Here is a 27,261-nt window from a genome sequence, read left to right as displayed (position 1 = left end):
CTATTTTCTTTCAATAGCCAGAGATTTAATTCCTACTATTTATGTTTGCTGGAAGCACAAGATGAATAAAATAGATTGTACCCTCTTTTCTTGACTTCATTTTGTTCTAAGAGAATCTATCACATCTTCTTGGGCTCCCGTGACAATCATGTTCAGGATTCTGTTAGCTAAACTTTACTTTTTATTAATTTTTCACAAAGTAAAATTGAATGTTTGCTATCCTTTAAACAACATTGCAAAACCTAAATTAATACTTTGTCATGTAGGTTTTATGGTAATATACATTTATTATTAGATTACATTTTTCTTTCTTAACTACCCATGAAAGACATCCTTTTGGATAATTGATAGTCTTTCCTCCCCTCTACTGGAATCAATTTATTTCAAAATTATTAAGACAAAGTTCTTTACTTAGTTATCTGGCTTTAAGAATATGCAACTTGTCAAGTGTACTTGCTTTTCCATTAATGAATAAACATGTTCTCTGAAATCAATGCCAAACCATTGATTTCATTTTACAAATCACTGTAAAATTCATTTTTGGCCCAAGCAAACCTAGAGGGAAATAAGGGAGAAATATTGCCATTCAAAGATATTTGGTGCCTATCCCTAAAATCTCAAACTACCCCATTTTTCTTTATTGCCAAACATACATTATTTGAATGTCACCCTCCTGACTCTGAACTCTGTTGTGAGATATCTTGAAAGTCTGATGTTGTTGTTTTAATGGATACTCATATTTCAGTTAACATATAGATTGCATGTTCCAATACATAAGGCATCACTGCAGAACTCAAAAACAAACTTACAAATGTGAGAACAATTCCTTCTTAAATGATATAGGGAGGCACACATTCATTGTAATATCGCATTTCAGGATTACATTACTAGAACATAATGTATTGTCAAAGCACTGCATCAAAATTATTTAATGAGTTTCTGACGCCAGTAAAATCTCTTTCCACTATTCCTTCCCATCTATTTAACAAAACATAGGAGAAATTTACTGACCACTCATGGCACCATTTTTCTCTGTCTGAATATGTGTATGCTTGAAAGGAGAAAAACAAAAGTTGAGCTCATACCGCTATTTTAACTGATCAAAGTAATCTGGATCAATTACAGGTGAGAGGGATACAATAGAGGGTTTTGCACCTAATAGACACATCATTAGCTGACTTACATCTACTTGCAGAATTTTATGATGGCCAATGATAACAAAGATAAACAGAAAATGTGCTAAATGACAGTATTACAAGGAAACAGCATTTCACACTGTTTTTCCAATGACTTATCTCAGACTATTAAAAAATTTGCCACCGAAACTACTCTTTGTTTTAAAAAGAAATTTATGAATCTCTCCCAAATCCTTGTTTTAGTTGTTAAATAGAAAACAACCAGGGCATCCTTTTTTAAATAAACCCAGAGTCACGTAATCAGACCCTCCAGAGATAACTGAACTTCAAGGAAACAAGAAGTTAGAGTAAGAGCGAAAATTTAGAAATCTTAATAAATGAAATATAGTTGGCCTTTGCCCTATCTAATGACCCTGTGCCAGATCTGTATTTTAGCCAAGCTTTTGCTGTTGCTGTTTACCTCTCTTCTACCAGGTGAGAGGCTCTTTGGTAGGCTTTTAACATCCAATGTCACATTTTATTCTCACGGCAACCCTGATTGGATAGGTACAATTATTTTTTTTTATTTTATTTTTATTTTTTTTAACGCTTTTTATTTATTTTTGAGACAGAAAGAGACAGAGCATGAACGGGGGAGGAGCAGAGAGAGAGGGAGACACAGAATCGGAAGCAGGCTCCAGGCTCTGAGCCATCAGCCCAGAGCCCAACGCGGGGCTCGAACTCACGGACCGCGAGATCGTGACCTGAGCTGAAGTCGGCCGCTTAACCGACTGAGCCACCCAGGCGCCCCGGATAGGTACAATTATTATCACCATGTCACATATATGTAAATTGAGGGGCACCAAATTAAGTCACTTTTCCCAAATCACGCAGCTAGCACACAGAGCCTCAAAGAGGACATAAGTCTGGAAAGTCTCAATCCAAAATCTTGTTGCCCTCCCCTCTGCCATGCAACTTCCATGTTATCACATAATGATCATCTTTAGAAGAAAACATAAGAGAAAACACTCATCTTGAACCAATAGAATTTTTGTATTAGTATTCACTCAGTCAGCAACTCTAAAGTTCTTAACCTAAGAGAAAGTGTCCTATCACTAATTACTTTTAGGTCCTAGATATAATCGACTGCTCCCCAGTCTTCAAAATTTTTTTGTTAGAGACAAGTCCTATGCATTGCAAGATGGCAATCACTGTCAGACTCTAACATTATTTTTAAAGTTTCTCTTTATTGGGGTGCCTGAGTGGCTCAGTTGGTTGAGCATCTGACTTCAGCTCAGGTCATGATCTCATGGTTCGTGAGTTCGAGCCCCATGTCAGACTCTGTCAGGTCATGATCTCATGGTTGGTGATTTCGAGCCCCGTGTCAGGTTCTGTGCTGACAGCTTGGAGACTGGAACCTGCTTCGGATTCTGTGTCCCCCCCCCTCTCTCTCTGTCCTTTCCCCACTCACACTCTCTCACTCTCTCAAAAATAAATAAACATTAATTTTTTTTTTAATTTAGAGTTTCCTTTATTAAATAAGTACTGGTTTGAGAGAAATCATACAAATAATGTTTTTGATATCTATGGCTTATTTTACCTATGTATTTTGGTCTATAAGCCACACTTTCAAAAATGCCCTATTTCTCTAAAATACAAATTCAAATGATTTTCCAAAAGTGCCTTTTTTTGGGAAATGTATTTAACTTTTTAAAAACTATTTAAATAGAGTTCAGAAAGGTGGTCACTACTTGCAATATTATCTTTGAGCTTTCTCTTATAAAAACTTTCTTTGTGAAGACTACCATATTTCTTCATTTAATTTTAATTATATAACAAGTAATGGTGTGAGGCAGTTATTATTGGCTCATTGTTCAAATAAAAATACAAGAACCAATTAATTTAAGTAGTTTCCCTAGAATTGCACAATAGTGGCAGAGTTAAGACTTGATTCTTCATGTCTAAAATCCAGATTCTAGCTGTTTCCATGGACCTACCTCACCCCCCCCCCACTCCTTATATCTTCTTATGAGTCACATAATCCTATATCCCTTCATCATTCTTTCATTTGCTCTTTCATTCTTGCACTCATTATTTTGCCAATTATTAAATGTCTGTGTTATGGACTGAATGTTTGAATCCTCCCCAAATCCATATGTTGAAGCCCTAACTCCCAATGTGATTATATTTGGAGATATCTAAGGACTTTAGGTGGTAATTAAGGTTAAATGAGGTCATAAGGGTGGGGACCTGATCCAGTAGGATCAGTGTCCTTATAAGAAGAAACACCAGGGCACTTTTCTCCTCCCCTAAAGCTGTGTGTGTGTGTGTGTGTGTGAGCATAAGCACACACATGCACCTAGAAGTGGCCATGTGAAGACATAGCAAGAAGGTAGCCAACTGCAAGCCAGCAAGAGAGTCCCCATCAGAAGCCAAATCACCTGGAACCTTGATCTTGGACTTCTAGCCTCCAGAATTATGAGGAAATAAATTTCTGTTATTTAAGCCACCCAGTCAGTAGTATTTTGTTATAGCAGCCTGAAGGAACTAATCCAATCTGGTTATTTCAGGTAAGGTACTTGGCATTAGATAGCACCACAGACACCACAGATAAAACACAATCAAGACATTATACTTAGAGGATACAGCTATGGATACTTTGCTCTATTAGGGAAATTAGGCAAATAATTTGGATGTTGTACAATGCTTTAAGTTCTTTAGTTCATGAATTTACCTGGCGCTATGGTGAGGCAAAATTCAAGCAGTACTAAATTGTGACTAGAAAGGTCAAGGATAATATCACAGAAGAAATGGACTTGAAGAATGAATAGATACCTGATAAGGATGGGAAGGAAAATATGGTTCTCATGTGGGAAGACCAGTGTGAGCAAAGAATGGAGGCCTGATAGAACACGGGAACTACAAATCATACAGGGTTGGTATGGAAGGCAGTAGAGTCAAAGATAACCCATTTTTTGGCTTCAGCAACTGGACAGACAGTAATACAATTTATTATACAGGAAATGCACAAGGAGGGGAGGTTTGTAAGTAGCAAAGAGCAAGGATAGTACTGGAGATAACAATGATTTGTTCAGTTACGATAGGCTGAGTTTCTGTAGGGGAAACAGTACAGAATCTGATGAATGCTTTGCACTCAATAATTGTTTTCCTGAATATGGATTTCCTCTGTTCGTGTGCATTTTCCTTGCCCTAAGAGGTTTTTTTTCTCCTTAAATTGATCATTTTTAAAAATGAAGGAGTATCAAGACACGAGGTCACACTAGTTGATCACAACTATCTCTCTAACCAAACAGTACAGAAATCAGCTACAGTTCAGGACAAATATGACAGGAGAATGATTAAAAATAAGCACGCAGGAGTAGGGCAAGATGCCTTTGTGAAAGTGCCTTTGTTGATCATGACTGGGTTTTGTATTAACTAGGGTAAGATTAGAAGGAGGAAAAAAAAAAAAACAACCTGGAGTCAAGAGCTCAAGTGCTCCTCCATGGATAACAAGATTGCCAAAATCACCAAAAAAGCCCTTTCTCTGGTTTTGTTCATAATACATCTAGAGCAGGTAATCCACACTCTCCAAAGTGAGAGCAACCATTAAAATGGTGAAGAAAACTACCGAATTGACCATCAGTTGAATTCTTGAATGAGAGAGAGGGAATGGGCGATCTTTAGCCAAAGAGTCATGAACTATTTGTAGGGGTTAACTTGACTTCCAAGCAATAAAACAACTCAGTTTTGACATAATGAAAAGAATCATTTTACATTTCTCAAAGTATTTTCCTGTGTATATACTGAAGACATTCTACTCCAAGGAGAAAAATAATTATTTTTAAATTTCCTCTAAATGAAGAATTTTCCCCAGACTCATCCCCCAATACAGACACCCTGTTTAAAGAGACACAGTCCTACATTTATCAACCCTGTAACTGCAAAATTATTTTGTTATTAAGCCTTGGTTTATTCCAAGCCTTCTGGATAATCTCGAGCAGTGCAGAACTTGTTGTTTAGCTCTGGAGATTTTGTAATAAAAGTTTAATGAGTTACTTATTATTAGAATGTTTATAGCCTTTATTTTAAGGAGAACAAAAATGACGTAAAGTTCTACGCATTTAGTTTAAAACGAATTCAACTCACATATCAGTTAATGCTACAGTGATTTTTTAAAAACCTCTTATCAATATATGTGTCTAAAAGCAATGTAGCCAAGCCACAACTTTCCCCGAGCCGTGGCTAAGAACAAAACTAAGGAAGGATTTCTCACTTGCAATCATGTCAAATCCAGATCTTAACTTTTGGGATTTTAGAATTTGGACAAGAATTGTTTTGATTAAGGCATTTTGAGCAGATTTCATAAGAGGATACATATAAACCAAAGGAACAAAAATTTGAAATTAAGTCCTGAAGGCACTACATATTTATTGCTATTTAAAATGTTGACCATATATTCTATTAATGATCATAAATCTTAAGAGAAAATACAAAATAAATCTAGCTTATCTGATGTCTGTCTACCTGAAATACTATGAAACTAAAGGTCAATCACATCTCCAAAAAAACACTTTCTTACTAATATAGAAATTGCCTACACATGTTGCAAATATAGACCAGTTTTTCCAGAAATTATGATGTTATTATTTAACCACAAAAGTTTTCAAGTTATACAAATAAATAGGAAGTATATATAGCCCCAGAATCTATATAAAAATTATAAGCTCAGAATAACATAGTTACCTGTTCTTATTGAAATAAAATTTACTTAGTAATCAGGCTGTAACTTCTCATTCCTAGATATTACCAAGATGGTTTTGTAAAAATCATGGCTAAGACTGGCAACTGATTTCCATATTGATTTTTGCTGTCATTATTATGCATGAAGTATTCATTAGATAAATTTGAATATAAAAAACCATCACAGAATTCAGCACAGTGCTCACATTCTGGAAGCAGGTAGAAAAAGGAGGGTTATCACAAGAGTGACAAAATATATTGAACACAAAGCAAAATGACCATGTAGAATCAAAGTAAAACCAAATTAACTCAGCCACAAAATGGAGAAAACAAATGTTTTCTCCAATCTTCAAGCCTCGCCCTCAAAGGAAAGATAAAATACAATGAATTTGTCATATGATGACAGTTGTTTGCTTATGCCAATACTATATGAATGGCCACATACAATGCTTCTAAATGTTAACTATAAAAACTGTATTTGTTCCCTTTGGTATGTTTTTAAGTTGATACTATTCTTTACCATTCATTAGTTGAGTTCCTTTCTATCATGCTATACCTTAGTGCAACAGTTTGTTTCTATCAAGAAGTGAGCTTACGAGGGAGGTTCATTCTTAAATATCTATTTGAAGACATTGTACAACAATTGGAATTTGCTTACTTTATGGTCACTTTAAAAATTAATCTTTTCTTCACATATCTGAATATACTTAAATGTGTAAACTCAAAATATATTCTTACCTCCCATCCGTAGCTGGGGTCTTTCAGATTTGACCGCTGCTCTCCCACATAAGGCCCAAACTTTTCACCTGCTTCAATCTTCCTTTTGGTCCATATTCCTAGTCCAGCTCCAGGCATATTTGACTCTCGAAGTTCAAATTCAGCAGGAATGGGGATATCATCAGGGATGTAGATGGGGGCTTTGTACGGAGAGCCCTCCTTTGGAGTGAACGCTTCGCTGGATGTGGCTGGAGAGCATGGCTCTTGAATATTGAGGGAGGGAGTGCTGGCTACTCCATCTGCATCTGGCATTTCTTCCAAAGGAATTTCAGGGTAGCTGCCATATACACACTCATTATCTGTGAAAAAATGATAACTTTGTAAATTCATATTCATGTAGAAGAGTTAAAATCCCACAATTCAGTAGCCACCTTGTAATGTCATTGTTCTTTGAAGACAAAATAAGGAAGGCCATTGTTAAAATACACCTTCATTAAAATCTCTGTTATTCACAGATGGGGGATTTGGTTTATCTGTGGTGAATCTATAAATCGAATGAGCTAATCTTCAACTGTCAATACTCTCATGGGCCAGATCTAACCATTATTTAGCTGGGAAACAATCAGCAATTTAATTACTGGTCTGAGTAAAAGAGATAAGTAGTAAACATATGTGTACCTACAACCCCACAAATCATCCTAAATCAGGAGGTGATAGCTTTACCATGGAATGTATTGGAAAGTTGTATCATGCAGTGTATCTCAGATAAATTGTAGGAGAATCATCAAAGACTCCAAGGGCTACGATGGGCAACAAGGCTTAAATTTGTGTGGCAGGACTATTTACTGAAACATTATTTTATGTTTGTTCTTTCTCAATCTTTCCTTTCCCATTTCAAACACATCACCAAGCCATTGGTATTCTTTGCCTCAGCAACTTACACAGAGCAGAGAATTAAGGTTACTTGAACTAGACTGTATTATGCAAAGCAAAATAAGTCAGGCAGAGAAAGACAAATACCATATGATTTCACTCATATGTGGAATTTAAGAAACACAACAGATGAACATAGGGAAGGAAGGAAAAAATAAGATACAAACAGAGAGGGAGGCAAACCATGAGAAACTCTTAAATACAGAGAACAAACTGAGAGTTGCTGGAGGGGGGGGTGCATAGGGGGATGGGCTAAATGGGTGATGGGCATTAAGGAGGGCATTTGTTGGGAGAAGCACTGGGTGTTATATGGAAATGATGAATCATTGGATTCTACTCCTGAAACCAATACTACACTGTATGTTAACTAGGATTTAAGTAAATACATTTAAAATAAAATAAATAAGTAAATAAAGCTACTTGAAGCTAGTGATTCCTCTGGACATTTGTAAAAACAAAAATCATTAAAGAAATTCAGCAAGTTTTCCAGAGGAGAAAGCAGGGTAGAGTAAAGGGGAGTCTGGACACTCTGCACTGGGGCTCTCAGGACTCCACAAGGCAACACAGCCCCCACACCTGAAGTAAATGAATGCACCATTTCAGACTTTAAGATCTTTACACAACTTGCTGGAGGGTTAAAAAGTAGTGACTGAGCTTGAATTTCCCACCAGTTCACCAGTTGAAGGGAATTTCAGTTATCTTAAGGGAAAAAAAAAAAAAAAAGCACACATTTCTTGCTCACAAGGATTATGGACTGAAAGTCATAGCTGATTTGTTTGATTTGTAAACCTTCAAGGAGAAAAGAGTTAAAATGATATGGAGACAAATGTCGATCAGAGCCATCCAAAGGTAAAATGAGTTGCCTTAAGTTCCCATATCACAAGGCTTCTAACATAACCTAGATAATCATAAATTAGGGATAATTTGGAGGAATTTCAGCTTCAGGTTGATGACTAGACTAGATGACCTTTAAGATGCTACCAACCCTGCAGTTCTATAAATTATTAAAATCTTCCAAGATATTTTATTGGGCTAGAGGGTAGAACACTTGAGTTCTAGCCCCAATTCCCTCTCTGATTCAATGTGGAAGTTTATTAACTATGACACTCATTAACAATTGTTGATCAAGCACTGACTTCTCTTAAAGATTTATGAAGTACTGATTCCTCTTAAAGTTTTAGCACATGCCAAAGTACCTTTCTAATGAAGTGCTTGGTTCCTGAGTCAAATAATAAGAACATGCCATTTAAACCAAGCATAGAACCAAACTCTAGGACCCAACCTCATTCTTGAGACATTGACCACAGCACACAAGCTTACTATCATTCAAGTTCATTGTATCCAAAATCTTGCACATTATTGTCTGCCCTCACACTGAGTCTCCTGCCTCCTTCACAATGTCTATTAAGAATACTATTTCCCCCCTAATTATCCATGTTCAAGGTTCTAAAATAACATGGACATTTTCTCTCCTTCATCCTCCAATTTATTCAGTCATTAATGCTGTCCGTTCTTCTTGCAAGATTTTTGCCCTCACCTCATTCATTCAATCCATGTTTTCCTTCCTAAATTTTCTAACAGTCCTCTATAATGTCTCCAGACATCCAGCCTCTTTTCAGCCAGTATCCCTCAATACTAAGTCTGTATAATACTGTTAAAGTTATCTTCCCGGCACATCCATTTTCCTCTGTAATAGCCTGCAATAATTCCCAGTATCCACAGGTAAAGTCTAAAGTTCTTAGGCTTGCTGGGGCACCTGGGTGGCTCAGTCAGTTGGGTGGCCAGTTTTGGCTCGGGTCATGATCTTGTGATTCACGAGTTCTAGGCCCACGTTGGGCTCTGTGCTGACAGCTCAGAGCCTGGAGCCTGCTTTGGATACTGTGTTTTGGTCTCTCTCTGCCCCTCCACTGTTTTTTTTCTCTCTCTCTCTCAAAAATAAATTTAAAAAAACATTTAAAAATAAAATAAAATAAAATAAAATAAAATAAAATAAAATAAAATAAAATAAAATAAAATAAAATAAAGTTCGTAGGCTTGGAATAAAATCCCTTTTATTTTAAAACCGTTCTCCTTTCCTCTCTGATTCTCAACACTTCTCAGTAGGAGGACCCAGGCCAGAATAGGCTTATCCCTGTCTTTTGAACTCAAAGAAATTTTCCCTGCAGTTCTTCCTGCTGGGTCACCCTATCTGCACTCCTCTGCCCGTCTGCCTTTTAGTCATCCTGTCAGGTCACATTTCAGCTTACCATCCCATTTAACACAAGTACCCCCTTTCTCTGAGTTCTTATAAAATCCACCCCCAAATATGATGATCAAATAATGCCATGCACTGCTACTTAGTTTAATATGAATGAATCTGCTATGCCAACTAGGAAATTGGTCTTTAAAGGAAAGAGTCAGAGCTCATTATTCTTAGAAAGCACCTACATAAAGGTGCTTAATAAATACTTACTAAAGAGATAACCAACCTACCATATATTTTTATTAAACTATTAAACCAAATCTATATTTTCTACCAAATGTAGGAAACTATTTTGATTCTAAAAACCACCTTTAAAGCCATAGAAATGGAACACAACAGATTATAAACTTTTCTCCAAATCCAACATCAAAAGAAACAATTTTAGTAATGCCCCCAAAGAGATATCATCAGAAAAATATACTTCAGGGTCCAAACACCCTTGATAAAGTCTATCTAAATTTATCCTTCAGGGAGATTTTGCACTTCAGCCTAAGAGCCAAAAGTTCACTAGCACTCTTGACACAGCTAAAAATGTATTTTAAAAATCTCTGTAGAGTTGTAACATTTAACTACTGCAAATGTAGAGTTACTTTACAGATTCTTAAGGGGATTTCTCACACATTGTGAAGACTTTGTTTTTCTCAAGAACTAAGTGCTATAAATTGCAAGTATTGTATAATCTATAGACTTGTCCATTTAGGCAGCAGGAAACAAAAAGACATCCAAATGAATAGAACTATTTCCTCCTGTAATTATCCATTAAAAGTCAGTAACATTTCTCCTATTTCCTCAAAGGGTTAAATCACTCATACTGTCAGTTCCATCAAAGTGATCTCAAATCTTAAAAAAGGATAGAGACAAACCCATCTGGGCCCCCCCACTGGCATAGCTGACCTCATGACCTTTGAGTTACCCACAAACTCTTCCAATGCATAATCTGAACGAGTGCGTTTGGATTTCAATTCTTGTGGAGACAAAGTACACATGTGTGCCCGGCTGCTGCACACAAGAGTTTGAATTTAAAGCCTGAATGCAATTCTGCTTACAATGGCAAAAAATTCCAATTAAACCCAAAGAACAACTGATATAGGTCACGCAAATTCTGGAAAAAGACTCATGGTCCTATTTATCCACAGGCAGGCACTAAATGTATACGCAAACCCAGGCAATTTGTTTTCAAGCCTCTGTTAATCTAGTATCATCCGAATTAAATATACAAAGGGTTGTGGTGACCAATAAAGAGAAATAGAAAACTGCTGAGTTTTACAAATTGAAACGTGCAACAGTATTTCAATGTCATCTGGCATTACAAAATTTTCAACAGCAAATGCAGTTTATCACACTGCATTGAATATTTGCATAAACCGAAGTAAACTAATGCCTCCATGTACATTACTCAAGAACTATCCAAAAAGCTGCTAAAACATTTCATCTAAATGACGAACTACCTCCATTATCCTATCTCCGTTAAATCTTTGCTATGGGGGGGGGGGTGGAATTGGGCACATTTACAATAGGTAAGTATCAGGTAAGAACTGCTGTATACATCAGTGGTCCCATAAAGATGAATACCCCTTGTAACTTCTTGGAGCTGAGTTGCCTGCTACCAGAATGTGCTTCATGCATCCTTTAGACGTGTCATTAACTGAGTGAGGACAGAAAGACAAGCTTATTGTTGGACTTGAGAAAAATGACTTGGGAAATGCTTCTGGAAATCAGCCTTTTCGATTCAAGTTTTAAGTGTTCTCATATCCCTGGAGACCAAACAAGACCACACTCTTGGACTGGAGTATATTTATTTCTATGACTCTTTGAATAACTAACACAGGTTTCCACTCAAAGAGAGTCCCATTCTGGAAGCATTCAGAATCGGCTAAAGGGAAATTGCAGAAATAATACCGACAATAATAGTAACTTCCATAGACGTATCTATACCTTCTCACTTGAACACTCGGAATCCTGTAAGAAAGCCACGGTGATAAATAGTCTTCTATTTTCCAGATCTGGAACAGATACTCAAGGATGCAAAACCGTGTGTCCAAAATCCCCTGAGACTGGAACCTAGGTGTCTAAAGCCAACCGTGTCTGTAACTCTCAGGCAATCTCTTTTTTTTTTCCTTTTTCTTCTCTAAGGATATGTTTTAAAGTTCGATTATTTCAACATTGTGGCCATACTGTGTGAATAGTTTCTGTTTTTCACTTGACACTTTATTATGAACACTTATGTTTTTCAAAATATTTCCTAAAGATACATTTAATTGTTGCATAATATTCCATTACATGGATCTACAAAAAGTGAACTATTTCCATGGGAATTACTTAAGTTGTCTCTAACTTTCTGTTGCATCAGTACCACTAAGATAAACATAGTTTCATATAAATATGCATATTCATCCATTTTAATTCCCTTAGAGTAGATTATTGAAAGAAAATAGTGAATATTGGGGCACCTGGGTGGCTCAGTAGGTTAAGCATCCGACTTCAGCCCAGGTCACGATCTCACGGTCCGTGAGTTCGAGCCCCGCATCGGGCTCTGGGCTGATGGCTCAGAGCCTGGAGCCTGCTTCCGATTCTGTGTCTCCCTCTCTCTCTGACCCTCCCCGGTTCATGCTCTGTCTCTGTCTCAAAAGTAAAATAAACGTTAAAAAAAAATTAAAAAAAAAAAGAAAATAGTGAATATTAACAGGCTTTTCGGAAGTATATACCAATTTATACTCCTGTAAGCTACACTAGCACTTATTATTATGCCTTGCTTTTAAATTTTATTAATACAATGGAAAAAAATTATGTATATGTTGCTCTTTTAATTCATATCTCAGTTGACCACGGAGACTAAAATTTTTTGTCATTCATAGTTGTTCTTTTGCAAATTGTTCATTGTTTTTGTCCATTTTTAATTGAACATTTATTGGCCTGCCTTATTAATAATAAAAAAAATTATCCCTTGATACAGTTTGTGCTACTTTCCCTAGTAAATGATTTATCATTTGGTTTTTCTCATGGGTTTATGTTGTATAAAAATTTTAACTTTTATGGAACGAAGTCTATGTTTGCTTTGTGATTTTTACATTTTTCTTAGAAAGTCCTTACCCATCCTAAGGAAGAAAAAGAGATTCTCTTTTATTTTCTTTGAGTTCCATAGTTGCTTTTCTACTAACCTTGGATTACCAATGATTTACTGCTGAGTGAAAAGCAGAGAAAAATGATTTCATTTATTTGAGCTCCTGTGAACGGCAGGCTAGGAAAAAAAAATGCCATTTCACTCGTAATTCTTTGGTTCTTATTTGCAAGCCTGGCCTAAAATGCCTTTTCTTTTTGTGGGTTTTATATAACTCACCATTTGTTTCACTTGGCCTCTCTGCCTCGTTTAACTACAAATCTTCTGGGCAGATGCCATTCAAAATCCTGAGTTTCACCATTAATAGCATTCACTACCCGTCATAATACTTATCACTCAGCATTATCATTAGTGATACTAACATAAATAATTTCCTGTCTACTCTTCATTTTCGTTCCTTGACAGAAAACATTTAGCAACCAAGTAGCGTTTCATTTTAATATTAAAAGCATATATACATAGTTTGACTATTAAGTAAGCCTGATTTCTGTAGGCATTAAACAAGAAATCAGTTCTTTATACTCAGCTGTACACACATATAATACACACATCCACGTGCATTTGCAGTGTATGTGCATGTGTGTAATAGCTCACTAATCTTTCAAATAGGCTGAGACAGAAACATGGTTTGAGATCTCAGGCAGACTGGTTGAGATCATAACTACATGAAACAACTGCCAGGAGGAGACCAGCTAGGGAATTGAACAGATTAGGTAACTCAGAAATTTAGACATTTCCCCCCATTATGTTCCTCATTGCAGTTTTGTAATAAAAACATGAGCAAACTTCAAAGGAAGCTCCGTAGTAAAGGTTAATTGCTACTAAAGAAGAGGGTGGGCCCGAGCGCCAGTACTTTGTGCCCAACTCGCAAGCAGACAGGAAGGATTACACGTGGCTGAGAGCTGAGGATGCGTGCCCAGCTCTAGGCAGAGAGGAGGCACGGCCAAACCCCAGAGGCCCACCAGGGACCTCCTGGTAGGACGTGAGCACATGAACACGAGTCCATGAGTCGGTGCCTGCTAATGGTAGGGCAGGGAAGGGCGGGGGAAGACATCGATTTCCTTCCAAAATTCAAACCGGACGTGCTCTTCTTCCCTTGTTAGGACAATTCCAGAACGGTTACGGCAGCATGTTTGTGAGAAAGCAGAGGACCTCTGGAGCCAGCTCTTCTGCACCAGCAACACAACCAATAAACGCGTGCTGGGCTTGGGGAAAAGGGTGGAGCCCAAGTAATGCCAGATGCACAAACAGAACAAAGAAGGGCTATGAACTGGCCAGGAGAATATTCAGTGAGAATGGCCCCAAGATAATGAAATTTAAGATCCCAATGAAAGGAAGAAAGGGAACTAGTAAAAGTAAGGAAAATGATTTTCCAGAAAACTGACTTAAACTAGCTTTGAAGGACTGTAGGAAGGGTCCAGAGGTGTAGGTTTAGAAAAGAGAGGCATCTCCTAGAATGGAAGCTGCTGACGGACACAGTCTTCAGAAAGTGCTGCCTCCAGAGAGGGCTGAGAAGAAAATAGACCTCCATGGAATCTTTTGACACTGAACTGCACTTGTAGGATTCATGTCTCCAGAGACCATTATTTTTTGTGAGATAATCTATCAACATGGCTTGGCACATGGAATTTTTTTAATGACCTTCTAAGCTTCCTTGCTCCTCAAGTATTTGCTACTTCCTTGTACCATGCTATTCCATTTCTTTCCTATGGAACTTTTTCCCCCAGTGTTTCCTAAAAATATTTCATTTATGGGCTGTCAAAAAGACCCAAAAGTATGAAAGAGTGTTGGGAGGCCAGCAAGGGAGATGGCAGAAAATACCACATGAATTGGAAGTAAGGGACCAAATCAATGAGCAAACATTTATCTTGCTCATAGGATTGTGGCGTACCCCTTGCTTGTCCTGTGGCTTTTAAATCTGATTAAGAGTTTCTCCACTCTCCTAGGAATTTCACAGACATTTCACTAAACAAGTATGGTTTGTGAATTAAACTGGTAGCTTCTAAACTATAATGAAATGGGTTTGGCCACTTTCAAAAGTTCCTCTTCAGAGGTGGAACTAAGCTATTTTAAAAGGGTTATGGAAAGAAATTGCCAGAAAATTCATAGTTGAGGTACCAGTAAAGCCCTTTGGTATCTACTTACAGAATCGAAAACAGCTAAAATAAAGACATTAAAGCTCTGCGAGTACTACTCCAAGGAAAAACACGGCCTGGTTAATGTTTGGCTTTATTCAGTTGTTAGGGAACCACGGTCACCAATACCCACTGGAATGCCCAGGTAAGAACAGACTTATCACAGATCAGATAGGGGTTCTTTTTACATTATAACTATGTGCCTCAACTTTCTTTTAGCAATACAAATTTTTAAGAGACTTTTGGCAATCTTTGACCTGATGGCTGTTCTCGTAAACTTTTTATATTCCCAAAGTGATATTCCTTCAGATTCATTTAGGGTAAAATAGAAATGCCCTGAAATCATGGTGCAGCAGACTGGGTGGTTACTCCTCAGGCAGTCTGAAATGACCAGAGTACAGCCTTTCAGTATTCAAGCCATATCTACAGTAATTATTTGCCAGAGTATCTAAAAGAAGGCAGGCATTTCCTGTTGCACACAAATGGGACACTCTTATCTAAATGACTGTTTAAACAGGTATTTAAGAAAAGACTATCACAGGCAGGAATTTACTGATGACGGAACACATTAGTTTAGGGCTGGACACATTAGTGGAGGACTAACCATTGTCAGGAAAGGAAGCATATCAGCATCAGGAAGGTATAGAGAATATTTGACAACTCCCACATGGGCCAAGATGGGGGATTATAGACCCTGCCATTTGCATTTGGGAAAAGGAGGGAAAATCAAAAATAGAGATCTGGATTCAACAATGTGTCTCCAGCACCTGGGGTAACCTTGAAAGTGAGAGCTTGAGAGCCTTAGGTCTTTTGCGTCCCTGTTTCCCTATCCATAAATAAGCACATTGGACAAGCTCAGCCCTAGGTCCATTCCACTCAAGCAATCCCCATTCTACATAATGAAAACCAAAGGATGGACAAGGTTCGGTGTAGCAAAAGCTTATAAAACATATTTCCTGAAAAGACACTTTGAGAATTGGTTTGGTCTCTCTCAACGTAACCTAGGAGACACTGTCCTCTGGCTGCCTAACTTTGCTCTAACCAGTGAAACTGGAATTTATTCCCAGTAGAGGCTTATAAAACTGGGCTGTTATTCTCACATTAAGTAGACTGCCCTCTGGTGAGGACTGTGGTTTACGTGTGGGCAGAATGTGTGGTTTACTACCTCTAATTTGTTTATGTTGTTGATGGTGGTTTCAGAAGAAAGCAGCAGCCCTTCCCATGCTAAGGAGTGACCTGATTTGATTCCTTAAAAAAAGAAAGAAAGAAGTGTTTAAGGGGGGGAGGGGAGCAGGAGGGCACATTAATGTGCCATTGCTAATGGAGGAGTAACTGGGATCCCTTTGACCACAGCTCTGCTTCATTCAGCTCTGCATGTGAAATGAGAGCCCCAACTTGTTTATTATAATTACCTAAGTGTGGCTTGGTGGCTTTTGGCAGACATCCTTCTTGCCTCCAAAAGAGAGACCAACACTCAGGAGCTACAAGTTAAAGGAAGGCGGGGCGGGGGGGGGGGGGGTGTCATTTTGTAGCGAGGAGAATGAATTCTAATATAAACTGGGTGAAAATATTCAAAACGACCTCAAAAAGATAAAGATCAAAAAATAAGTGGGATTGAGCTCTATTTTCTACCATATAACAAAGATAGGTGTGTAAGAGAACTGAATAAACTGTATAAATGTAAGTTCAAATTCATTCTCACAACGGACTTGACACAGTCTCTTCCCTACTCCTACAAAACAGAAGAGCTGTCTTATAGCCAGAAGTTCTACATAAAGAAAAGAAAATAATTATGCGTGTCTGGCAGAAGAGGGAGTTGTAGCAATGGCTTGCTGATAAAAAGGAATGTGAACAAGCAATAGAACACTATCCTAACCACACTCTTGGTTTGATAAGGAGCAGAGAGGGCCCCAAAGAGTGAAATTTTGTTAGAGTCTCAAAATTAGGTTTTATTTGAAAATGAACAATGGCCCTTGTTCTCACAGAGCTTGGTAGCAAAGACAACAACGACTTCTGACCTTAAAGTGATTCTGTGGGGAGAGTTCCTTGATTTTGGCTAATTTCAGCTTGGACTCTGGCCCTATTGCACATGCAGGTCTTTGGTGTAAAACAAGTTTAGATGGTTCCAAGGATTTCAATTTTCCGACCCCATTTTAAGCTATAAAGGCCCCCATATTGAATTTCCCACCACTACATCATATTAAATGTAAGACCATTCAAAACCATGGGGATGGACGCAATGTCATTGAAAAACATAAAAGAAGGGTTTTTCTTTTTAATTTGAGAAAACATTACACACTTTGGCAAAACGTGTTTTCAGAAAAATATGAACAGATGTGCTGTGCGTATGTGTATACATACACTAAATAGCACTTACGATTTGAGAGGGGGTAATTTCAACATTGCTAAGTGGTAACACAAGCTAGGTATTTAAGGGAATGATATAATATGACAACTTCATAGACTCCCAAACTATGTATGGTCTCTGGAAACTGTCATTATCAACATGGACAATAACTAGTAGCATTAGGTGGTCTGTACAGTATCCTTCAGTGTCCAATCGAGTCACACAGTCTGAGACACTTGACGGGCGCCAGGCACTGCCTCCTAATGAGAAGTGACTTTTTTACAAAGGCATTCAAGACCTCTTCTATATAAATTACTATCGTTTGCAGCAAGAGAGGATTATAAATGTTTGCTGGCAAAAACCAAATTTATTTACAAACTGGGTCTAATTTATTTATGGCTCCAGTACAATCGGCTTTTGTCGAAATATTTATGTTATCTGTACTTCTGCCTCACTAAACTCTACCGCAATCATAAACACTGTTGAAAAATTATTTGCAGTTAGCAGGATTTAAACTACCCATTATACCACCAGCTAGTGCCAGTAAACTTTTGCACTGGTTGATAAAGTTTCCTCTGTGGGATAAATATACATTTGACTTTCAAGATCTTTGGTGGGCTCCATACTGTGAAAAGTGAAGGATTAAACAAATGCCCCAGACTTTACCAGTTTTGTGCGAGGGCTTCAATTGCACATTCCAGTTGAAGTTTTGACTACAAAGAGTGCCCAGATTCCAATCCTTTTCTAGGAGAATTAGATGACTGAAGTGTTGGGATAATAGTCTTTGCCCATGTCTTTGCCCAACACTATTGTCTGCTACTTTCCCGACTTGCTCACTCACCCATTCCAAAATGTGATTTTGCCGTGCCTTGCATGGTACAAGTTGCTAAGGCTAGATCTAGAGTTGTGTAAGATGCATTTTCTGCCCTCAAGGCTCTTAAAGTTGAGTAGTGAAGACAGAAATGGTAACAGGCATATGATAATGCAGTCAAATTAGGTCTAAGTTGAGGTTATGAAGAGTGATGGCTGTTAAAGAGTTGAGTATAAGCAAGAGCAACTGGGTATGCCAACCTTAGAGTAACTCCTAGCCTTAGATTGACCAAAACCATATATGCACTACATTTTTTTAAGAATGAGTCTCTTGCTTCATGTTTTTGGTGGAAATGCAGTTGTGATGCAGTTATTTCTTTTTTTTAATTTTTTTTAACGTTTATTTATTTTTGACACAGGGAGAGACAGAGCATGAATGGGGGAGGGTCAGAGAGAGAGGGAGACACAGAATCTGAAACAGGCTCCAGGCTCTGAGCTGTCAGCACAGAGCCCGATGCGGGGCTCGAACTCACAGACCGCGAGATCATGACCTGAGCCGAAGTCAGACGCTTAACCGACTGAGCCACCCAGGCACCCCATGATGCAGTTACTTCTGGATATCACTGAGTTCTTCACAGCAACATGAGGATCAAAATAGGAATGACTCACTCTCACTGCTTCTACATATCTCATACAATGGTGAAACCAACAGTTTACAAAACAGCATGGTCCATATTTCCATCACAAAATAAGCCAAGAGAAAACCACATAGAAAAGTTGATGGTTTCCGTGGCATGGAACTAGTAAAAATGTATTTCTATTTGATTTACTTCACTGAAACAAGACTAAAAGTTCTAAAAGTTCACCATGAGCCAGGTGGGACTGATGTGATGCCAGTGAAAGTCCCAGCAGCCTATGAATGGCCCAAACCATATTTATCTTCTAGTTTGAATTAAGAGTTGCACCAAACAAACCATAGATCATTCTGGTTCACCTCAGAACAGTGCTGTCTTCAGACAGAAGACTGAGCAGATCACCCTAGAGCCTCCAATCTAAAGCAAGAGCTCTAAAGCAAGCTAGTAGGCAGTACTACTGATTTCTGGTGCCCCATACAACAGATGATGGTCCTTTCCCAGTTAATACCCACCTATGCCTATGATAGTCAAAGTAACCAAAAGCCAAAGTAGCAAAATAAATTTTGAAAGCTGTAATTATACAGTGAAAAACAACCTCAAAAAAAAAAAAAGAGTTATTTGCTCATCAAGGTCCTTCACAAAAAGGAATGCCAAAACCCTGCATATTTGTAACTTCGTATTTAGTAGTATATGCATAAAATATTTTGCTGTCCATTTATATCAAGATACAAATAAGATAGCCCTTACTTAGATCAGGTATTATTTTCCAAAATAGAGAAAAAATCTCAGTGACTGTTTTGTGCTTTTGCTGACCATCTTATGGGTCTATTCCAATATTCTTTAACAACCTGCTTGTTTTAATAGGTTGTAGGTTATAGCTATTCTAGTTGAGTTCAATCAAATATTTTGGCATTATACTGTTTAAACCTCAAGATAACTGACTGAAATGTTTATTTTTAATGGCATCGTAGAATTTAAGAGCTGAAAAGTATCAGTTTACTCATTTAAACATTTAAGATGCTTGCTGGTTCAAATATATTGTGGATTAATCCACGTAAACCTATGTAAACCATGACTGTTTGAGAGAAAAAACTGGAAATGTTCTATCAAAAGTATATGATGTTTAAATATTCACTGGGGGCAAGAGAGATACCTGAAGTCTATAGAATAATTACACGGTAACTTAACAAGATTTGTACTATTGTTGCTTTTGTTGTTTCTGTGGCTATTGTCATTGTATTAATATATCTACTTCATCTAACTCTTTAATACTCATTCCAACTATTAATTTTCAGCAACTGTGATCCAACATATACCACAAACCGATAACCATTTAGTCGATAAGACTTCTGCATACAAAGCACCATGGTGGGGTGGGGTAGGGGGAGCTCAAAGAAGAAGAAAGAAAAATTGCTGATTTCAGAGGACTTACCATCTATTCAGGGAGATAAGACAAATACTCAGGAAGAATTAACTTGTATAATATAAGGCTGCATTGAATACAGTCAAGCGAATGGTACAGAAAACAAGGACTACAATATTCAACACTAAAAGTGACATTCCTCTTCTCTAAGAGAAAACTGAAATGGAAGATGGCTAAAAATTCGACTTATGAAGACAGATAATCAGGAGGATTGTGAAATAAAGGTTATAGACTGCAGCAAAGCCCTGGAGAGGTAATGACTTTTAATTGGATTGAGTTTATCATATTTGCAGAGGTACAGCAGACACAGAAGAAAGGATTAGAGTGATTTCCACTTTCCATTATTTGGCATAATGAGAAAACAGAGGGTGGTCCACATCTCTCATACATATTATAAGCCATAGGAGATGCTAAATGTCAGTTTTTGGTAGCATTGAGCTCTCCTAAATAAACACATTTATTTGGACATAGTTAAGTCAAAATAAGTCACCTGGAAAAAGGTCACAGGTCATTAATTTGCATAGTGCAAAGGATTTATGAATTTTTAAATTAACGCTCCTAAATCTTTACACCATTTTGAACAGTAGGGTATGTCTGCATTTTTCTTCAAAGTTTAGCTGGCTTAAAGGGTCAAATGAAAATACTTGACTGAAGAAAAAAACAGCTGAGTAGACTTTCTTTATTCTAGGTGGAAAAGAAGTACATTATATATTCTCCCAAGAAACAGCATTATATACATCTAGCCAACACACACACACACACACACACACACACACACACACACACACACAAACTTGTGGAAATATGTGGAGAGTCATTAAATGATCATGTAATTGGCACACCCTAACTCAAGTAAGCCCAAGTGGGAAAGGTTATTAAATCCACCACCACCAAAACTCCAATGGACTGTAAGGTGATGAAGGTAGGGACTACGGGTGTGAGATTTACTGCAGAATCCCCAGAACCCAGCAAAGTTTCTAGCCCACAACAATTCAATGTGTATTTGTTGACTTGAAAACATCTCCCAAAGCCAGCCAATTGTACTGAAATAGTGAGTGGTGTCTCTCTTTCCTCCTCTAAATTGGGAAATTCTAACACAAATTGACAAAAGACATCACATAAATTGTGTCCTCAGTCTGTTTAGTAATAATTTCCCACTGAAGGAAAGGGAAGTGCATGCTGAATCTACACAAGCTTGTGTGCCCATGCACGCGTGAGCACACACGCACGCGTACACACACACACACACACACACACACACACACACACACACACTTTAAATGCTCAAGATGCTAATAGATGAATTTAACCAAATGGAATCAATTCAGGATTCGTACCATGTCCTCCTCACATTGCAAACCCTTTAAAAATACTGGTTATAATAAGAATAAAAATCAACAAACAAAAAGTCCCTGCATGGGTAACCCATATATTGTATCCTTTTCTCAAGCTTTTCACGGAGTCCTCCCGGAAGGGAAATTGGTAAAGCAATATCAAATATCGCCGACTACCTTTTGATTCCACCGGCACTTACTGCAGCACCTGCTATGAACCAAGAATATGTTGTCGGTTGTAGAATGTAAGCTTCGTGAGGGTGGGACTCCGTTTTGTCTACCACTGCATCTGCAGCCCCAAGCGTAGTGTCTGGTGCATGGTAAAGGTTCAATACATACTTGTCAAATGAATGAATAATATAGGAATATACAAATACAGAAATGAGCCTGTAAGAAATTCAGAGACTAGAGTCGTTATTCCACACTAGGCTGTGCACCCAAATTTAATCTCTTAAGGAGCTTATTTTTAAAAACACAAATTTGATGGCATTTCTAGAACTGGCAGTAAAGAATCCTTAGTTATATGATAGGATCATTCTTTGTAACATCTCCAGCTTCCTAGTCTGTAATCTTAACCCATAATATCACAAGTAAATTCAGATAACCTATAAACCACAGACCTAACCCAATTTCTGTTTAAACCAGAAGACCACACTGAGTTCAAGTCCACCTAACCACTTATGTGACCCAGGAAAGTCCCTCAGTCTATTTGAGTCTCAGTTTCTTTATCCATAGCTGATATTTTCCCATTATGGTAGCCATTACATACATGTAGTAATTAAGCATTTGAAATGTGGCCTTTCCAAATTGAGATGCACTGTAACTTTGAAACTACACACCAGATTTTTTTAACTTGATATGAAAATTATAAAATTGATAATATATAAAGATGAATATGTATATATATAAAGTTGATAATTTTAGTATATTGGTTATATATACAATGAGCTAAATGGCTTGATATAATGGTTAAATAAAATGTGTTAGTAAAATTAATGATACCTGTTTATTTTTACCTGTTTTAATGTGGCTACCTACCAGAAAACTTAAAATTAATATATGGCTTACATTTATATTTCTATTAGACGAAAGTGGTTTTTAAAATACTTATGACACAAAATTGCCGTAAGAATCAGAAGAAATGATGCATTTGAGCATCTTGTGTAAACTTTAGGGGAAACCACAAATGCCAAAAGTCATTATCATTGTCACAGAGAAAAGTTTTCAGTCCTGTAAGTCTTAAGCGACACTTTTTTTTTTTCAATGTTTTTTATTTATTTTTGGGACAGAGAGAGACAGAGCATGAACAGGGGAGGGGCAGAGAGAGAGGGAGACACAGAATCAGAAACAGGCTCCAGGCTCCGAGCCATCAGCCCAGAGCCTGACGCAGGGCTCGAACTCACGGACCGCGAGATCGTGACCTGGCTGAAGTCGGACGCTCAACCGACTGCGCCACCCAGGCGCCCCTTAAGCGACACTTTTTAAAGATCAGTGTCTTTCAGGTCTACCTGCATTCAGATAACAAAAAGTAATGATTCATGAACAATTCATTCTCTACCACTCCCTTATCAATAAATCTCTCAATAAACACTTGTTGAAATCAAACGTAAAGAAAAATCAATATGGTCATTGACATGATACAAAAAGACGAGCTCTTTCTGGAACACTCCCCTGCCAGGATTTCTGTGTTGATATAAGAAACAGCCCAGATTGAATAAGGTTAAAAGAATGTTTCTGTTTGAAAAAGGTATTATTGACAATGAAAAATGAGCAACATTTGACGGTGGGAAATGATAAGCTTTTCCCATGATTTCACCCCAAAATGCAAAGGAGAAGAAAAAGTTGTGGGATTCACTTGTCCCCTTCCCTATCTCTTGGGTAGGGCACTTCAATTCCTCCCACAAACATCTCATTCCAACACTTCAAAAAGAATGCCTTGAAACACCTGGCAAATAAAAGAACATGAAGAACTTTCTTGCTGCTCTTTCATTACTTTGGTGTAATTGGTGAACCGCCGAATACACCTCCTTGGTCTGGGCTGATGGATGAAGATGGAAACAAGTACTCCCAGGCCATACATACATTATACTACCCTGATAACATTCCCCAGAGTTTTAAAAAGTTCAGTAGTTAGTTAGGAAGAACAGCAAACCCACCCAGAGTTCTCTACAAATTCTATTGTGCGAAAGTAAGGCATAGCCGAGGTTTCTTTGGGGGTAGAAAAAGGAATTGTCATACACAGCTCATTCCATACTCTTACTAGATCATGTCTCTAGACATTGATGAATATTAATTGATGTATTTACTGCAATGCAAGGCGGTTGCTAACCTACATTCCAGCCTTTGTTCCAAGTCTCGTATCATTTTCTTTCAGGCTGTTGATTTTGGAGTGGCTGTGTAATCCTGGTGAACTGCTAGCAAAGAGTGATCAATCAACACTTTGAAAGCGTCTGGTTCATCCCAATACCTGGGAGCTGCTTTGATAAATAGTATTCTTGGGACTATGTAAAATTTGCCATTGTGGGAGTAAATACATGTGGGAACTTGGCAGGTTATTGTTCCTATTTTTTATTTATATTTAAACAAAATCTTTTGTTTACAACAAATCCCCACTTGCCCTAAGATTATTCGGTCCCAAACTGAAATCACTAAAGTTCTATGTACACTTGCATTAACGTTTTCTCTGTGTTACTTAAAGGTTGCTGCCCAGTTATCCACATTTGGTGGCACATTAGTAATCATAAAAACAGAAAAATCCCCTATACTCCATTTTAAATTTTTTATTAAGTTTTTAATTTTAATTTCAGCGTAGCTCACAGAGTATTATATTAGTTTCAGGTGTACAATGTGGTGATTCAACAATTCTATGCATTACTCAGTGCTCATCATGATAAGTGTACTCATTAATCTCCATCACCTATTTTACCCATCACCCCCCACCCACCTTCCCTCTGGTAACCACCAGTTCATTCTCTGTGTTAAGGGTTTGTTTCTTGGTCTGTCTCCCTCTCTCTCTTTCTTCCTTTGTTCATTTGTTTCATTTTTTTAAATTCCACACATGAGTGAGATCATATATTTGTCTTTCTCTGACTGATTTATTTCACTTAGCATTATACTCTCCAGTTCCATCTATGCTGTTGCAAATGGAAAGATTTCATTCTTTTTTGTGGCTCAATAATATTCCATTGCATATATGTATCACATCCATCCTGCACCATATCCCATTTTTAAAACCTGGATAAAGCAATTGAAGAATCTATCACACAACTATTTTTATGGATGAGCATATCTGCTGAAGGTGAACAATTCACCCAAAAAAGGTTTACCCTGGGTTACCAAGTGCTACACTCATTTTAGAAAGACTTCAGAAGGTTGTAGATCTCATCAATTTTCTTCTCAAAAATTGGCCACAGCTTTCTGGATACCTCAGAAAAAAATTTTTTTCGTGATTGGTCGTAACAAATTTGCCCATCTTATTTGTTCATGACAATCTATTCTGTGTCCATGAATATCCTGTGGAATTTGGCTTCTCTGTATTTTTTTCCTTGACAACCTTCTGATCTAGAACACCCTGCCCTCATTCTCCATTCTTCAACTCCCTAGTGAGGGCCTGCTACTGTTCTGACAGCTAGGGATGAAGTAGTGAACAAGACCAATAATGTTCCTACTCCCATGGACCCTAAGTTTGGTGGGGAAAGGGAGGATGTGAGGAATAAGATGGTCTTAAGTTCTGAGGAGAAAACAATAGGTTGAAATGCAGGAGTGGTGGTTACTTTAGATAGTAAAGGTCTGATGGAGGAGGAAGCATTTAAGATTTATACACTGACATTCTTTCAGATCCAGTTTAGATGTTATCTCATCTACTAAGGGTTCCCACTCATCATGTTCACCACTTCCCCAACGAGAGTGAGCTCCTTCCTTTTTGGATCCCCAAGAATATAAAACGTACGTCAGAATACATTCATCCATCATTTACCATGGTGCTGTTACAGTTAGTTGTGTTCCCATTCCCCCATTTTGATTTTCAGCTGTTTGAGGGCAAGGGCTATGTCTCAATTATCTTTATGTCTCCTGGCCAGTGCTGTGAATAATATATTAGATGCTCAAATTCAAAAGAAAAGGCACAGCATAGGGAGTGCCCTCGATGGTATTGTAATAGTGTCCCATGGTGACAGATGGTAGCTGTACCCGTGGTGAGCACAACATAACATACAGAGTTGTCAAATCACTATGTTGTACACTTGAAAATAATGTAACATTGTGCATCAACTATACTCGGACTACAAAAACTTTAAAAAATTGAACCAACTTTAAAAAATGCTAATTATGTGCAGTTTTGCTTTTTGAAAGCTGAATTTTGTAACTCACCTGCTCTGAATCTTAAATAGATTTCAAAGGAAGCTGTTATCTACAAAAGTCACTGCCACCACTGGAAAAAAGATATTTTCTAGGGGCTTTATAAAGTATTGGCCATTCAAAAGACTTGCTCAAGCAAGTGATAGCTGCCAACTGATCTTCTAAAGGAGGTTGAAGTTTGGAAACAATGATCTCTTCCAACAAATTTCACATAATTACCCCTTGGTCCAAAAAAGGCAATTCTCGAGCTTTCTGTTTGAAAACGTCCCCCCAGAAAGAGGATTCCCTAGCTGAAAACAATCAGAAAGAAAGTCCTGTGGTTAATAAACTAGAGCATTGAGCTTGAACCTTGCACAACACAGGCTGGATTTCACAACAGGCAGGGAGAAGAAGCACAAACTTTGAAAATTCTACCAGAAAGTTTTGAGTTTTGTTTCTGTGTTTTTATAAACACTTTGCTCTTTTGATCTGTCTTAAAGATTGTGCTCCATTGAGTCTTCCATTCTTTAAATGCTACCTTTAAAAAAAATAAGTAAATTGTTCAAATGTAAGAATTAATAAGACAAATTTTTTAAATACTATTTTCCAAGGAATCCAAATGTTCTTACTCAGGTGGGATCTGATTCTGAAATTCCAGTTTAATAAATGATCCCAACCCCCCACCCCCCAAAAGAGAATGCCTCCAAGTTTAGACTGAGGGAGGATAAATATGCCACATTCTATTCCAAATATCAAGAACGAGGTAAGTATTTTCCCTGCTGCTTCCCTGCTCTGTAATTTGACATCCATTTTAATGATGCTTGCTTTATTGCTTGTCAGAAAAGTGAAATGGCCTGTCAATTTTATGGAGTTTCTCCTACCTTTTGGATGGTTATATTACATTTTGAAATAAGTGTATAGCTTCCCCTCCCCCTCCCCCCTTTTTTAGCCTAAATGGTGCATGTGTGGGTTTGGTAGTTGGCTGCCAGTGGAATGAAGTCATAACTTCAGGAGTCCAAGAGAATAGATCAAAATCACGCCAACACTTTCATGGATGGGTATATGCTTCTAAATGGATGTTTACCTAGAAAAGTCATCATCTGGCAGTCAGCATAGCAAATGTTCCTAAGCAGCTAACTCATGTATACTAAACAAATTTGGCTTGGCTGCTGTGAGAGCTGCCCTGTGGAAATTCTCAACATACATTTGTTTGATTGAGCCGTCATTCCCAGTTGATCTGCTGATGATCTGTGTCACTTTGTTTAAATGTCCTGGTGTGTTTTTTTATATATATACAGTGAAAAGCCAGTATGTTTCTGTGATGGATTAAATAGAGGTGAAATTTGAGAGTGACTCCTGTTTTTGATTCCTGTT

The 27,261-nt window shown here is 37.7% G+C and overlaps 1 protein-coding gene across 7 annotated transcripts in view; it reads right to left on the bottom strand.

The window, feature by feature from the left end:
* Positions 1-27,261, bottom strand: part of MECOM (MDS1 and EVI1 complex locus) — a 556,668-nt gene that overhangs the window by 277,868 nt on the left and 251,539 nt on the right. For all 7 annotated transcript variants that reach the window (XM_019440518.2, XM_053903651.1, XM_053903655.1 and 4 more), the window contains exon 2: positions 6,597-6,934. In XM_019440518.2, coding sequence (XP_019296063.1) covers positions 6,597-6,934 — 338 coding nt within the window. The remainder of the gene's footprint in view (positions 1-6,596; positions 6,935-27,261) is intronic.

This window comes from Panthera pardus, unplaced genomic scaffold, assembly GCF_024362965.1.
Source record: "Panthera pardus isolate Hobbes unplaced genomic scaffold, ASM2436296v1 HiC_scaffold_16, whole genome shotgun sequence".
In the NCBI taxonomy this organism is placed as follows: domain Eukaryota; kingdom Metazoa; phylum Chordata; class Mammalia; order Carnivora; family Felidae; genus Panthera; species Panthera pardus.
Note: the sequence above shows the minus strand (reverse complement) of the source record. Positions and strands in the feature narration are given on the sequence as shown.